General features: G+C 41.8%; 1 protein-coding gene across 1 annotated transcript in view; it reads left to right on the top strand.

The window, feature by feature from the left end:
* The window catches only part of smarcad1a (SNF2 related chromatin remodeling ATPase with DExD box 1a), an 18,642-nt gene extending 2,078 nt beyond the window's left edge, over positions 1 to 16,564 (top strand). Inside the window, exons 4-23 of the mRNA XM_080004199.1 lie at positions 1 to 50; positions 158 to 249; positions 446 to 598; positions 695 to 773; positions 1,024 to 1,673; positions 2,150 to 2,346; positions 4,528 to 4,618; positions 5,205 to 5,304; positions 5,552 to 5,611; positions 6,686 to 6,761; positions 7,605 to 7,740; positions 7,832 to 7,963; positions 8,600 to 8,695; positions 9,479 to 9,599; positions 9,731 to 9,846; positions 10,445 to 10,633; positions 11,327 to 11,445; positions 12,466 to 12,648; positions 13,173 to 13,282; positions 15,359 to 16,564. The exon at positions 1 to 50 is cut by the window's left edge and continues 20 nt beyond it. Coding sequence (XP_079860325.1) covers positions 1 to 50; positions 158 to 249; positions 446 to 598; positions 695 to 773; positions 1,024 to 1,673; positions 2,150 to 2,346; positions 4,528 to 4,618; positions 5,205 to 5,304; positions 5,552 to 5,611; positions 6,686 to 6,761; positions 7,605 to 7,740; positions 7,832 to 7,963; positions 8,600 to 8,695; positions 9,479 to 9,599; positions 9,731 to 9,846; positions 10,445 to 10,633; positions 11,327 to 11,445; positions 12,466 to 12,648; positions 13,173 to 13,282; positions 15,359 to 15,420 — 2,812 coding nt within the window. The 3' untranslated portion in view covers positions 15,421 to 16,564. The remainder of the gene's footprint in view (positions 51 to 157; positions 250 to 445; positions 599 to 694; positions 774 to 1,023; positions 1,674 to 2,149; positions 2,347 to 4,527; positions 4,619 to 5,204; positions 5,305 to 5,551; positions 5,612 to 6,685; positions 6,762 to 7,604; positions 7,741 to 7,831; positions 7,964 to 8,599; positions 8,696 to 9,478; positions 9,600 to 9,730; positions 9,847 to 10,444; positions 10,634 to 11,326; positions 11,446 to 12,465; positions 12,649 to 13,172; positions 13,283 to 15,358) is intronic.
* The last annotated feature ends 78 nt before the right edge of the window (positions 16,565 to 16,642 follow it).

The raw sequence follows: 16,642 nt of genomic DNA, 5'->3' as shown, positions 1-16,642 counted from the left end.
ATTGGACGGGGCCGTGGCACTGTGCGTCATGAGGTTCAGGGATACGGAAGGCAAGAGCTCACTCCCTCTCATTCTCTCACTGTGATTTGGTTGCATCTTTTTTTTTTTTTTTTTTCTGTATCATCTCAGGTTTTACCGATGTTCTGATTGTTCACAGATTCCAGTAAGAAGAGAAAGCAGGAGGCATGTGGCAGTTCCCGGGATAGTGACGTCACGCAGCCCAAGAAAAAGATGAAGAGGCCATCCATAGTAAGATTTATTCTAGATGGATTTAGCTGTTTTCGACTGATAGTCATTTCATTTATGTAACCTATTTGCTTCTTCTTTGAAACGTTATAACGGGTCACCCACAGTGTGTACGACGCGTGAAAGATTACATTAGCTGCTTCGTTCCTCCTCCTGATCAGGTCGGTTTCATTTCAAATTCTCTTTTGCTCACGTTCAGTCCGAAGATTCTGATGAAGAAGAAGATGACGATGACGAGGAGGAGGAGGAGGAAGAAGAAGAAGAAGAAGAAGAAGCTGGAGAACCAAGCTGGGAGAAGCAGGAGGCCATGGTCAGAAGACTGCAGAGAAGGTTTCCTGACCAGGACAAGGAGGTAGACACTCACATAAAAACACTGATATGAACAGCCCCGCCCGCGCTCCCTGACCCGGTCTGTAACATTTGAAGGCGTTTTCCCCGTCGTGTGCAGGAGCTGCGCCTGGTGCTTCAAGAGCACGAGTGGAACGCCAAAGATGCCTTGGAGGTTCTCAAGATGTTCTCAGACAACGGTGCGGGCATGATTTTCTCCTTTTTATGAAAGCCAAAATGATGTGGTTGGGGGCATGAAATTTGTAGCCCAAGCATTGTTCTCTATTCCAGAAGACACAACCACAAAGACCTTTCTTCAATGTCTGGGCAAAATGCTGACGAATATTTCAAAAAAACGTTCACATGTTGGTAATTAAGTTGCCCGTTGCAGGGAATCAATTGCAAACTTAAAAAAAAAAAACCTCCCTTTTATTTCACTCACTGTCACAGATGATACCAGCTTCAGTTCACCCGATGCCAAGGAAGCGAAATCTGAAAAATCCAGCAGAGAGTCAAATCGAAGCCACGGGGAGACAAAGCACCACAAAAGCCATAGAGACTCTAAGGGTTCCAGAGACCACAGACACTTCACTGACGCGAAGGACGGCAGAGACGGCAGGCAGACCAAGAACGACAAAGCGTCCAAATCGAGCGGCGGCTCCTCCAGCCTGTCGGTGTGGCTCAGCAGAGACTCCGATTCACCGTCCTCCTCCTCTGCCCAGAAATCAGCCGCCTCCTCCTCTTCCTCGTCGTCCGTGGCCCAGATGCTGTCCAGATTCGCCAGTGGTACCAGCGCGGCGAAGAAAGAGGCGGCGGAGAAGAGGAGGAAGGCGCGAGCGGCCTCCGCGGAGCGCGTGAGCTCGGAGGGGGAGAATGAGAACGAGGAAGAGGAGGCCGCGGACAGCGAGTACGAGGACTCTGACGACGAGCTGGACTCGGGGGAGGACGACGGGAACGGCGAGGTGTCGCCGCAGAAGACACAGATACTTAAATTCCTGCAGGAGGCGTCGCTGGACGAGCTGTCGTTGATCGCTGGCTGTTCTGTCAAGAAGGCCCAGAAGATCGTGGAGCTCAGGCCATTCGTCAGCTGGCAGAGCCTGGTGTGTGTGTGTGTGTGTGTGTGTGTGTGTGTGTGTGTGTGTGTGTGTGTGTGTGTGTGTGTGTGTGTGTGTGTGTGTGTGTGTGTGTGTGTGTGTGTGTGTGTGTGTGTGTGTGTGTGTGTGTGTGAGTTCAAGAGGTTATTTGTCACATACAGTTATATATTATATATGCATTATGGGTTAGTTGTGTGTTTTAATGATATAGTATTAATTGAGACATCAGCCTTTGCACCATTGTTTCTCTTCCAATTTACATTTGACAGCAATGTGAGGAAATGGCGGCAAGCATTGGCAAAGTTTAGCCTAAACCCAAACCCAAAATTCTGTTCATCTCTTGAGTTTAATATCTTATACCTTAAAGAGAACATAATTGAGAAGATGGGTCGACAAAGTAACCCAGTATTTCTCTTTGTTTGAGTTTTGCATCAAGCCGAGATTTGAGTTTATGCAAACTCTATGTCCCCGCTCTTCTACAGAGGGACGTTTTCCACAAGGAGAACGGATTGTCAGAGGATTTGTTGTTTGGCTGCAAGGTTGTTCTAAAGGAGCGCACAGTTGTCCTCGGCCTCATGTCGAAGTGTGAGACCATCTCCTCCAAGATGGTCCAGCAGGTCACCCAGATCATGGAGAAGGGGGAAGGGCCTGCACAACAGCCCAGCATCCTCAACAGCCAGTGAGTAACACATGAGCATTCTCAAAAGGGTCATAGAGGTCATTTAAAAGAACAAATCAGCGCTTTCTGTCTTTGTAGTTTATCCATTTCTCCCATGATTCCCAAATCAGTGAATCAAGTGAATTTATTTTATTTTATTTATTTTTTTGTTATGTAGGGAAACAACTGCTTCAGAAAATAATAATAATATCCAAAGACTCTCATTGAATTCATTTCGATTGAAAGTTGAGCAAAACGTCACAACAGAAAGGGAGGGGATGCAAGACCTTCATGTTGTTTAGTCATCCGTAGAATGTCAACAATCAAAAATGAGAATCAAAAAAGAATCACAGCGAAGCGGCGGCTAGATTGAATTCTCGCATCAGAACTCCCTTCCGGTTCCCATCCCTAATAAACAATGAATGTTACAAACTTATCATTAAAATAACATATATTAACAGTTTTGTAGTATTGCCTAACTATGGGAAGATACGACCAATAGTTGGACATCGTTTTATTTATTTATTTGATCACGATCGCTGGAAGCCGTTTCGGCCGACACCGATCACAGGGTCGAATTTGAGCCTTCTAATTATTGTGTAGCTTTGTTTGTTTGTTTATTTATTCAACTATTCTTAACAACATTGTATATAAAGTATTACAATTAAGGGATGAGAAAATTTCATAAATTGACAACTGTTTATTTATTGGCACCAGGTAACGTGTAACATATTCAACTCTCTCTTAGAGCCACACTTAAAAACCATAGAAGCCTTCGATTGGTTATTGTGAGCAGCTTAGAGCTAAACAATATAGCTGCGTGCGGGAGGAGGCACACCCAGGCTTTTTAAAATGAATTATTAAATAATACCTATATAAGGTGCTTGTTTGTCGGGTAGGAATTTCCCCTCCATTTCTATTCTCGTGGGCTGAGGTTTTTATTTATTTATTTATTTGTTTTTATAATTAGGGTGCGGAGTAAGCTGTTTCATGTGATAATCAGAATGTTATGTTATAACACTGCAATATCACGTGTCTCCTCCCCTCCCAGCCCCAACAACTCCATCCCACACTTCAGTTCATTCATTCATTAATTAGATCCTTGTCATTTATGTTTCTTCGCCAGTCAGTCAAATGTTACGATTTGAAATGTATTGGGTTTTCGCTGCCTACAGCACCACACTCGCTTTACAGGTCTTTCGCGAGAGGAAGTAGTTTGTTCAGTGAGATCCCGCATGTAATTCTGGAAAGCTTTTTGTCATTCAAACAACCCAGAAATAGTTAACTTACAAACAGCCAACTTACCAAGAAAATCTCCATTTTAGGCTCGGGCCGGGCCCATATAAGCAGCCAATGGGACGGGCCCGTGCCAGGCTCAGACAGAACGTGCACAGGCTCATGTCAGGCTTGTTTTTATTTTTGTGGGCCCAATCTAAGCTGGAGTGTGCACGGAGAGGAGGGGAGTGAGAGAGGGGGCTGAGCAAATAGATGCGCTGCGTGCAGCTCTACTACGATTTTAGTTTAAGAGACTTTTGAGGTTTGAACTGGACATTTCCATGTTAATTATATGTTGTGTCCTACTTAAACTCAATTTACAGGTTGCATTATACTGAAACTTAGTGGCAGTCCCATATTCAATATTATTGGAACTCAGTGACTGTTTCATGTTGTATAATTGTTCCATAGCGGGTAAAGTCAAATGGTCTTTTTATGAGCATATAATTGAATGAAAATTGGCATCGCCCCAAATTGGAATCGGCAGGTCAGACTTTAAAAAAATCAGGAATCTGAATCGGCCTAGAAAATTGCAATCAGTGCATCTCTAGTTGGTAATGATGTTCGGTAATTTTAGGAGATGATGCATTTCAAGGGATATGTCCTAAAGAGATTCATTAAAATACTGTTTATGGTTAGCTGTGGTAGCTCGCGTACGATGTGATTAGCCCCGTTATGAGACTGCTACGGTGTGAATAACTGATGGAGTCATTTAGCTGCAGTCACTCAAACACCATAGAGACTGTGGTACTCAAAATATTTTCCCAAGGTTGGCAGGTCTGAGATAGATGCTTAGTCACGAGCAGGTCCCGCTTATTTAGGGGTCAGAAGAAGCAGCACTTCTAAAATCTACAGTCGCCTCCAACTCTTGACTGGATGTTTGATTCTCAGCCTCTTATATATTTTGTTCTTATTGTGTTTTTTCAGGTTTCAGCTGAAACCGTATCAGCTGATTGGCCTGAAGTGGCTGCTCCTGCTGCACCAGCACAAACTGAGTGGTATCCTGGCTGATGAGATGGTAAGAGGTGACCAGAGATGGAACTGCACACCTTTACTGTTCACCTTTATGTGCACTAGGTAGAAATTAGTAAGTGTAGGAATGAAGGTAGGTAAATTATCCATCTGTATGAAAAATCCAATATTTTTCACACTATATGTATATGGAGTCATTTTCTCATTTTGAATACTCTGGCAAGATATTTTCTTCTCTAAAGTCACTTTCAATGTTCGTTAACTATCATACTTCTGCAATATGCAATGCTTATTGAGTATTTTCTATTTCATAAACAAGAGAAAACCCTAAATTATTACGGATATGGTTATATGACTATATACCTTCAAATGTAATTCATAAAATACAGCCCTTGTGAGCTTTTGGAGAGACTGAGAGTTCTGTAATAGTTTCTGTATTTCTCTGGCCTTATGTTGAATGGTTTGACATCTGAATTACAATTAAGGTCCTTGTCTGCCTTTTCCTTTTCCTGCTGGTATCAGACTGAAGGATAGGTGTTTAACCTTTTTCTTCTTTTTTTTTTTTTACAACCACATCTTTTATTTTAGAGTGTACCCCATGCTTCATGCTGTGCTTCCCTCCCTCCCTCCAGGGTCTAGGGAAGACCATCCAGGCCATAGCCTTCCTTGCTCAGCTCTACCAGAATGGAATACCAGGTCCTCATCTCATCACAGTGCCCTCCTCAACGCTAGGTAATGACATTCCCAGTACGACACGTATACTTTGAATCAGCCGCTCACATTTCCCAACCTTGTGTCCAGCTGTTTGGGGTTTTTTTTCCCCCTTTTTTTTTTTTTTTTTTTTTCATTCTTGTTTGATTTGGATGAGGAGAATCTAAATTAATTTAATCAGCCAAAACCCTCCTGTCCAATACTAACTTTTATTCTTTGGAAAGTGTAACTGTCCGCTCATTCAGACTTTCTTCCGTCCATCTCTTAGATAACTGGGTCAGAGAACTGAAGCTGTGGTGTCCAAGCCTTAAAGTTCTCATCTACTGCGGTAAGGTTCCTCGTTGGGGTGCAACGGTACACGGAATGTTATCGAACCTTGCTGTATGCGGTTCAGTACGCACAAGTGAACCGCAGGTATTACGGTATCACAGGAAAAATCAAAAAGATTGGGTTGTCGCTTGCCTTGTCACAAGAATTTCACTGTTCAGAATGACCCTGAGCTATACTGTGCATTTAATAAATAAAACATTTTGACTTAGAAGTCCACCGGACGCGTTGGCGCAGCGTACGAGCGCGGCGTGCCCTCAGTGCAGGCTTCCTATTAAGTCCATGTTAATCCGCTGTTGCAGCTTCACTGGACATGTCAGCCGATGGGGCCTGCGTGGAGCTGTGCGGCATTTCTCTTTTTTATTTATTTTTTTTGCACGAGAGGTCTATTTTATTTTATTTATTTTAACTGTGTGTGGCTACGTGAGCCTTTTCAATGGAACCGTGAGATAAAACTACAGAGAAATGTTTTTGTAAAGAGTGCAATAAATTTAAATGTGTTTTATGAGTCTACATTTCGCCAGAGACCTACAGCTGCTGTCGGATTTGCTTATCGATCAACACCCGTTTAAATACAAAGAACAAACATATATGTAATATGTAGAAGTAATGCAATGCCCACTGACCAATTTCAACAATGACTGCTGTAGCTACACGAATAAACCAGGCTTAATACAATTCAAATGGTAAAAAATATGAATGTGTTGCATTGCATGTAGATGTCAGTGGTGCTCCTCAATTTTGTGCTGGTGCTCCTAAAATTTTCAGTTTGGAAGCACCACTCCACTACTCGTGGAAAAGGTTAGTCTGGAGCCCTGCCTGGGATGGCCGTGTCCCTTTTCATTACAAACTTCTCTTCAGACACTCTCTTCCACTCGCACCAGGCACTCACCTCACTTCCCTCTCGCCTCTCCCGACTTCCACACTCTTGACTTGATATTTACCGAACCGTAGGCCCATTGTACCGATGCATCCCTAGTTCCTTGTGGAAAAATGTACAATTGCGCACCGAGGTCATAGGAGATATTTTAGCTGCTTTTGTTTAAAGCGGGGGTCTGTATTTCTGTCTATCCAGGGTCTGTGGAGGACCGAAGAGCTCTAAAACATGAGATCCTGGCTGGTGAAGCAGATTTTAACGTCATTGTTTCCACGTGAGTAAGGACTGTTTTTACAAATGCCAATTCAGATGGATTCATCCCATTACGTCTAAGTAGAGAAAGGGTCCGTTGTTCTTCTCTTCCTCCATGAATTTCCTCCAGGGATTAATAAAGCATTATCTTATCTTCTGCAGCTCAGTGAGAGGTTTTGTTACTGAAATGTTAAGTTGTATTCACTAGAAATCAGCAGGTGATAATGTAGCAGAGTACTGTGTTTTTTTTTGGAAGAGTTTCGGTTTTCCATTTTGCCACCGTTATCCTGCATGTTTTGCTGATAGGGAAGTTGTTCTGGATGAATTTCCCCCAAGCACTTTTCAGGACCCCAAAATGCTACAATATAAAAGCTATGGAGTGGTTTTTTTTTTTTGTTTTTTTTTTTTAATCTATGAGCAAAACTCTGGATCACTGTCACTTTTTCCATGGATTTACTCAACCAAACAAGTTGTGCATGCATGCTCACATGCTTTGGAATTGCAATTGGAGATATTTGGCTCAATTTGGTTTATGCTGGATAGTAGGTTATTAACCGGCGCAAAACTTGACGCAAGGATAAAACCGTTACAGTGATGCTTAAATTCGAAAACTGTTTAATTATTAATGGATATTTTACCATTGTAAAAAAATTTAATTGACATCAATTATGAACTGTATGTGTGTCATGTTTAAAAAAGAAATAAAATTATTTATTTATTACAGTATACACAACCAACATTTTTCTAACACTATAAAAATATTTTTATAAAAGAAAAATGTGAATTTTGGAGTACCCTAAAGTACCCCTAGGGGTACGGGAAACCCCATTTGATGATCACAACAATTGTGTTTGTTGTTTTTCAGGTATAATTTGACAATAGGAAATGACAGTGACCGCAGCCTTTTCCGGAAGCTGTGTCTGAAGTACGCTGTGTTCGATGAGGGTCACATGCTGAAGAACATGAACTCCCTGCGCTACCGCTACCTCATGGGCATAAACGTGCGTGCGCCGCATCACTCACACATTCCCTCCCTGGAATTGAACTGAACTAAACAACGGTTTCTCCATACCTCTCATTTCCTCCCTCCAGGCCGAGCACCGCCTTCTCCTGACGGGAACCCCCCTGCAGAACAACCTCTTGGAGCTCATGTCCCTGTTGAACTTCATCATGCCCTCCATGTTCTCCAGCTCCACCACTCAGATCTCCAAGATGTTCTCCATGGTTAGTACAGTATGCGGGTGTGTCTTCCGTTTGTCCTTAAAGTCAAGGAAGCTCTTTGTTTTTGTGTGTCTATGCAGACGCGTTTACTTACTGTATATACTTGTAGTGTGTAAGTACTTTCAAGTACTGTACGCTTGATAAATGGAAATGTTAAAAATAATGGAAACATAGATATGCTGTATATGTCAAGCTGAAGGGAATAGGTGTATCAATGCCAAAGACTGAACCACGGTGACAATACAATACAATGAAATTTAATTTATTAAGATTTGGATTTGGGGCATACAAACACAATATAGGCTGGACATAGACAGTGCTGTGAAGTGTCATCTTGGGCCATGGAATGCAAGTGCAGCTGTTTAAAACAATATAACGTACAAATAATGGTCTAGTCAAAATAACAAAAAAACAAATAAATAAGTCTAGTCAAAATAACCCCCCAAAAACAAGTCTAGTCAAAATAAGCAAGAACAACTTGTCTCTATCAGGCATTATGTGCCAAGGACTAGACAATGCAAAAGGGATGTTTTCCTGAAAGGTAAACAATTACTTTGTGTTGTTTTTTGTTTTTTCCTATTTATTTTTATTTTTTAACCTCCTTCCTGCTCTCACCCTTTTCACGCTTCTTGCTGTCAGAAATCCCACGAGGAGCAGAGCCGCTTTGAAAGGAACCGCATCGCTCAGGCTAAACTCATCATGAAACCCTTCATCCTCCGAAGGGTCAAGAATGAGGTGAGCGGACCGAGCCGAGCTTGACCTTTGACCTTTGCGTGTCGTAAAAGTTGTCTTTGTCACACATTTGTTCCGATACAGTTTTAAACAGCGCTGGTCGGGATCCTAGATTAAAAGGCTTTTTCTGTTCGGAGTTTAAATTTCCTTCAGCAAATATAAGGCTCAAAGGCCAAAATGTAATCAATTTAATATTCAGTGTGTTTCTTAGTTGTTGGGTTTAAGTGAGACAGATTATAAAAGACTAATGAAATGACACTGGTATTACACTGTACTTACTGTTATAAGCTAGTTAGCATTTTGTAGTAATTTATATTTATAAGCATACCGAGAACAATTATTTGTCCTGTGCATAATATCGCATTGTGTATATTTGTATGTCTTTATATATCTATTGGTGTTTTTTTTGGCTATTTTGTATATATTTGACAATTTGTATTTTTTACCTCACTTTTTTTATTACATTAAAATTTTTATTCTCCATTTTTTTCTGACTGCTAAGCTTTTTTAATGCTAATGGTCTGCAGTGTAACCCACCAAACCTCACCAACCCTAATTCTTAGTATAATGTAAACATACCTGGTGGAATAAACTTTCTCATTTCTGATCTTTCTCAAAGTCCACAAATTATAAATTAATCAATTTAAAATTAGTAGAATAAAATTACAACTAATTTGTATAGGCATCCACCTCCAGTGATTTTACATTTGCACACGAATCATGTAACAGCAAGAAGTCATTAGACTCTTGAAAGTAGAAGATAATTGTGTTTTCATGTTTTCTCAGGTCCTACGGCAGCTGCCAGCCAAGTTTGAGAAGATTGAATTCTGCTCCATGAGTGAGAAACAGCAGGCTTTGTACCAGGCACTCTTCAAGAAACTAAAAAAAAAGTCCAACAATGGAGAGAGTAAGAAAGAACTTACACGACTTTGACTTGTACCTTCAGCCCCTCAACCCTTAATGAAGAAAATTTTAAATCATTGAAATGACTCTTCCTCCTTCATCGCTCTCCTTCCCTCGCGCCTCTCCCTTGTGCAGAGCGGGAGCTGTGTAATGTGATGATGCAGCTGAGGAAGATGGCCAACCACCCTCTTCTTCACAGACAGTACTACACCACTGAAAAACTCAGAGCGATGAGCAAACTGATGCTTAAAGTAGGTTCAGCCTATTAATAGGGCTCAATGCTGATGATATATTATTGATAATATGTGACTAGATTTATTCTGAGTTGAATGTTAAAATTCTGCATAGCGATTTTGTAATCCAAAATCCAAAAAAATCCAATCCTTTTTTTGTGTATGTTTATCAATATTGACAGTTTACTGAGCACAGGCTGCCGTTCAATGCTTGTGTGCTGCTGTTCAATGCTTGCTCATGCCCCGATCTTCGCATTAATTCCCTTGGGAAAGGCAGACCCTGCCACCAACAATGGAAACAGCATATAGATAATTACATGTGTAATGCAAATGAATTAAATAGTGTTTGAACTCCCTGCTCGCAGTTTAACAAAAAAAAAAAAAAAGTATGAAATATGAGATTTTTCAACAAAAAAAACAATATAATCTTATGGATTTACCACTTTAAATATTGTATGAAAGTACCTGGAGTAATCACACATATTGCATTATAATTGTCAAGATATCTCACCAGGCTTTACTTCCTAACAATCCATCTTTCAGGTTATTCTTATCTTCCTCTGTTCCCCTTTTATGAACAGTCTTTCTTTTCTCTTCCTCCCCTCCCGGCCCCTAGGAGCCCACCCACTTTGACGCAGATGCCGCTCTGATACAGGAGGACATGGAGGTGATGTCGGACTTTGAGCTGCACGGCCTGTGCCAGCAGTACACCTCCATCAGCTCGTACCAGCTGGAGAAACACCTGCTTCTCGATTCGGGGAAGTTCAACCACCTCACCGAGTTATTGGCCTCCCTTAAAGAGCAGGTACGGGTGAATGGGTGGAGGGTTCATCATGTCTCGTTGGCTGATGGGGACTTATCGTTTGTTTAGCTCTGGATAACTGTCGGCGAAATGCTTACTGTGTTTCTTTCTGTTCACACTTGCTGTTTCACCAAAAACTGTCATTCAACCTAAAGCAGCATGACAAGTCTCTTGGCAGAGGGAAGTCGTTCTGGGGAAAACCCCCCTCCAAAATGATGAAACATTTAAAAAAATGAAATAGAAATTTGACTGTAATAAAGTCTCAAAACAAAAAACACTATCATTACTAAGGGTATATTAAAACGTGTGCGTGTGTGCGCGTGTGTGTGTGTGTGTGTGTGTGTGCACGTGAGTGAGTGAGTGTGTGTGTGTGTGTGTGTGTGTGTGTGTTTGTGTTTATTTGCATATTTATTTTATAAAAATAAACATTAAAAAATTATAATAATTTTAAGTAAAGAAACTAATAATTTTGCTGATCTGTAATTGGATTCTCTGCAATTCCTTCCATGACCCCTGAGGGGTGTCTAGACCCCAGGTTGGGAACCCCTGACCTAGAGATTTATCTTTCGTAAACTAAATCACTAAGTTAAAACCAGAAGGAGGCTAGACTTCCGCTCTTCTCCCTTCCTGACCTTTCTTGCTCTTCGTCACGACGCTGCCGGTGTTTGTAACAGAGCTTTTCTGCTGTTCCTGCAGGGCGACCGGGTGGTGCTGTTCAGTCAGTTCACTATGATGCTGGACATCGTTGAGATCCTGCTGAGACACCTCAAGCATCGCTACGTCCGACTAGACGGATCCACACCCATAGCTAACAGGTCCGAAAAACAATTCTCTCTATTTAACTTCAAAATAGCCTCCTGAAATGAGCCGGTCATGACCCACTTTTGTCTAGTAGAACTGCAAAGATCATGGAAGTTTAGTTGGCGATTAGTTGTCATATTAATCATTGGGATTAACAATTGAATTGCCCTTTTTAGGGGTGTCTTGATTCTCCAAATCCACGATTTGATTTGACTCTTTATTTTAAGGTCACGGTTAGTTTTTCGATTTAAACATATGTGTTCTTTTTCAGCACTGACGGCTATGCCATTGTTAGACTATCTAGTCTTGAGCTGTAAAGAAAAAAGCTTGTTTCTCAATGAGTAACTTTGAGTCCAGTCACATGAAATCCTTATAAATAATGTCTTTGGTTTTTTTTTGTGGAATAAATGTAAACAAAATTGTTCATACAATTTATGGATTAAAGAGCCAGATCATCCGGTGCCGGTACTTCTCCCAAGCTGCCGGTCTCTGTTCTGCCCTTTCAGTTCAAATCAAATCAACTGAACATATTGTACGGAGCACGCTTTTCCTTTAAATTATTAGAGCGCCAAAGTTGCGAGCCAGAGCGCTCCGGCTCCTGCGGCTTGAGCTACGCCTCCCGCTCACGCACGCAGCTCAGCTGGAAAAGCTTCAGTGTTTACTTGCCCCGGGCAAGCTTTAATGTTGAGCGCTTAGGGAAGTGGCGCAGCAGCCAATATTACCAACAAAAATTCGGGGGAAATCACAAACCTGCTTGTGATTTTGAAGTTCCAAATCGAACGCTCATTTCAAATGATTTTCGATTTCAAAATCGGAAGCGTGACAGCCCGAGTCTTTTTTGTTCATTTTATGCCACTTTATAGAGTATCCACCTTATACAGACGAGACATTTACTGACATTGAACACAGAACATAATAAACTTGGGTAGACAGTTCATGACTTCCCTGCCTCCCCTTTGTTTACACACAACAGAGCAGATGTTTAGTACTTTATCTTTATGTTCCTGCAGCTTAATCGTCTTTCTGTCCAACAGGATTGTGTTGATCGATGAGTTCAACACGGACCGCGACATCTTTGTGTTCTTGTTGTCGACGCGAGCCGGCGGCCTCGGCATCAACCTCACGTCCGCTAACGTGGTCATCCTGCACGACATCGACTGTAACCCGTACAACGACAAACAGGCAGAGGACAGATGTCACCGTGTCGGCCAGACCAAGTAGGAATCACATGCTAATCATATTGGAACGAAGGAGTACATAAATAAATAATGACTATAGCAGGCTGCTGACGACATTAACACATATTGTAATGTTACCCGTGTTATGTTCTTGTAATTTACATGTATTAACTTCTGTTAAAAAAGACAAAATCAACTTGATGAAAAAAAAATTTTAAATTGTTTTGTTTATAAATTTGAGATTAAATGGGGGCCAGATTAAAAGAAGACAAGTGATCAGTGCAAGTAAAATGCAACAAGATAGAGGTTATGTAGAAGTCCACATCTGCAGAAAATATCCGGTTGTTGCTTGGAACTTAAAACTCCACAACATCCCACCTAACCTTTCCGTTTCATTCGTACAGGAAATTGTTTTTTATATGCCGTTTCACTGAATCCTGAAACGTGTGTGTGTGTGTGTGTGTGTGTGTGTGTGTGTGTGTGTGTGTGTGTGTGTGTGTGTGTGTGTGTGTGTGTGTGTGTGTGTGTGTGTGTGTGTGTGTGTGTGTGTGTGCACGCGCCAGGACGGTGAATGTGATTAAGTTGATCGGTAAGGACACTATAGAGGACTGCATGCTGCAACTGGGACAGAAGAAACTCAAACTGGAGCAGGACATGACGGCTGCTGAGGAGGGTACGAAACACGCACACATCACACACACTGTTGTTGTGTTTTCAGAACGCACTACAAAAGCACTTTGCTGTGAATAATTTTTTTTTGTACAAATAAGGCGTTAGAAACGTTGTCCAAAACGGTTCTGTAATTCCTATTAAACTCCAAAGATATAGAAAAAAAGAACTAAAATAGACTAGGGAATAGCGATGAAGTGTTCAAAACTGGCATTGAACCACAGATTAGCTCCAACCTTCAGAACCATGGACAGCTCCACAGGCCGCGGCCTTACCCGTGCAGCGGCCTGGGACCTGGGTTTCCGTGTAACCAGGTTCCCCTGTGTACGGGGTGCGGGGAATCCCGGGGTCATCAGGTGTCCCCCGCGCCGGACAATTTCCATTATTTTCAACCCATGCCACTCCCCCAAGGTCGTCTGGTAAGCGGAAGGTTGCCGGTTCGATCCTCGGCTCCTCCTGGTAGCGTGCTGATGTGTCCTTGAGCAAGACACTTAACCCCCTAACTGCTCCCCAGGTGCCTCTATATGGCAGCCCACTGCTCCTAGATACGTTGGCTACTAGGATGGGTAAATGCAGAGAAATTGCAAATTTCCCCGTTGTGGGACTGATGAGGGTATAAGGAGAGGATGACCTAATAAGCTGCATTTATTGCATAGAAATAAACCGTGTAACCAATGAACTTTGCAAAACACTCACGTCATGAACACAGTGCGCATGGTTCATTGCCGCACTCTATCTTTCTTGTCTTGGAGAAAAATGTCTCCATGGCATCAGGATTTTGACATTTTTCCACAATAGGCCCATTTATTGAAATCGTCATGCAGGCCCCCTAAGTGCTCTCCTTGCAGCCTGCTCCTGACTGTTTTCACCTACCATAAGTGAAGATTTGCCTTTATTGAGTAAATTATTACATTTAAGTCTAGATTATTATCAAAAGCCATTATGAGTTGTGAGTTGTAGCCCTGTGCCCTGTTCATGGTGGAGAAATCACGTTCACGGTTGACACCGCCCACAGGAACGGTGAGCGCAGTCATTTAAACAAGTAAACATGGCAAGCAAACATCTGTGAAGCGTACCCGCTCCCTATGGAGATAGAATGGCTCATTCACTCCCCTCATTCATGCTCAACACAACGATTCTTATTTTCATGGGATTATACGTGAATTAAAACATACTTGTGAATATTATGTTCCTACTGTATTGTTTATTATGTTCGTACTGTGCTGCAGAGTCTGTTCCGTACTTTCTACACACTGCACCATTAATGTGACCGATTAGCGATACTGCCGTCGCAAAACTCCTGCAGCGCACATCACGGCGGTGCAGGTGCGGTGTCACCGCCACAGAAACTCGCACACTCACTCCCTCTCCCGTTTAGAAAACAGTGCAGTTCGTTATTTATTTTATTTTGAATGTTTTGAACAGGCTATTACAAAACGATTTTACTGAATATGAATGAATTTTGATTTTACTGTTGACACAGATCACGGAAACAGTTTGACATTTAGGCGGCAGATTTCAACATCCCTAGTTGGTACATCGCATAAAATTAAATCGCATAAATGAACTGTAAATTCCAATTAAAAAAAATAAATAACAATAAAAAAAGATTAATATATTTTTTTGGGGGGAGAGTGCCTTTTTCTTTTCTTTTTTCCCCCATTGTTGTTTATTTATGTATTTATTTATTGGCCGGGCAGGGGTTCTCGTTGGCCTGGCGGCCTGCCAGGCCTGCTGTGCCTGTTCAAATATAGCGGAAACACTGACGCCATTTCTGCCCAGTATCTGATACCGGTATTGCTGAATCCCCAATGTTTAACAAATAGTTAATGACAAAATGACCTTAGTGAAACTCTCCAAAACGCATACATCCATCTGATGCAGTATGTACAGGGACAGCCGAGAACACGGCCGCTACTGAAGCAGAAAGGAAAGAATCAATGAAATCCTAAAGCAGGAGACTGAAAGTTTGATGAGGGAACACAAGTCAGCCCTAATTCCTTTATATATGATGGAGCTCAGGCTCTGCAGTGAAGCGTCCATCCCTTGATCGTAGAGCAATATTTGATTTCTCTTTTAGGTGCGGAGGGGACCATACCCGAAAACATGGCCTCTCTGTTGAAGGCTTCACTGGGACTGTGAAGCCTTCCCCCATACAGCAGAACATGGCTTGTGCTGAACCAAGACTGTACAACAATTAAAAAAAAAAAAAAAAAATGCTCCTGTAGCACTAACATGCAGAGACTCCAAGTGCTGGGAAACTGGAAAAGGTCCAAATATGTTTTGATTTTTCATTTTTTTGAAATGGTTGAAACGATCTCTTCAGACCACAAATACTTGAATCCATGACAGAACATTTGACCTTAGGAGTCCTCAGATTTTACAGTTTATTTTTTATTTGAGTCTAGGTCTCCGATGTATGAAATATAGCCTTTCAGCTGGGTTTGGTATATGGGAAAACTTGACAGTACTTTTGGAAGGGGGGTGGGGGACAAAAAAGTATGATATTAGAGATGCGTACATGCCCCGTTGGGGGTTGAGAACCGTGGACGTGCTGCTGTAAAAGTGTTGTGGAAGATCCAGAAGAAGATCCAACCCCTTCAATCACACACTACACCAGGTTGTGAGTCCCCTTAGGCCAGAAATGAGAGCGACGAGAGTTTCTGTCCAAATATCACTCCCTGGGTTAGATCCAGCATGTGACACCTGGAGGTTTTGGTAGACTGCATTTTGTTCACATTGTAAGTTTTTATTTTTATTTTTCTATTTTGTTGTTGGTGTCAACCTTCGTTGCTCCAAGAGGTTCCCCGTAGAGCACTGCCAGTCGCGTCCCGTTGGGACGGCATGGGTCTTTCCCGCTCCCCTTAAGTATTTGATACTCAGCCTCATGTCCTTTTAGTCTGGCACGCAGTTCAGGAAAGGTTGAATGAATATATAAATACAGGTTTAGGTCTCTTACTCAGAACAAAATGACATTTAACTAGTGAATTAAATAAACTTAGTGTAGACAAAGTAGACATAGGATCCGTTTGGTTCGAAGTTCATTTGGCCGATGTTTTTCATTTCAATTGAGTCAGATGATAGAATGTGGAAGGTATGAACGTTTTTTTTTGTTTGTTTTGTTTTCTGCTGTATCCATTCCTTGAAATGCGTTGGTGGCGAGCGCCGCATAAATTACTGACATCCGGAGGGGAGCAGTGTTGGGGAAGAGGATGCTCCATTTATGTACTGTATAGGTATCGGTCGTGTGTGGAGTTTTATCAAGTCATTTGTATCTTTTTGTATGTTCCTGTTCAAATTGAATAATAAAATAAATATCAAATGATCGCCTTTTTGCCTCGTTCTCTAAACGTCAGAAGCCGTT

This window comes from Zeus faber (genome assembly GCF_960531495.2).
Source record: "Zeus faber genome assembly, chromosome: 7".
NCBI classification, from domain to species: domain Eukaryota; kingdom Metazoa; phylum Chordata; class Actinopteri; order Zeiformes; family Zeidae; genus Zeus; species Zeus faber.
This window is presented reverse-complemented; position numbering and strand designations above follow the sequence as displayed.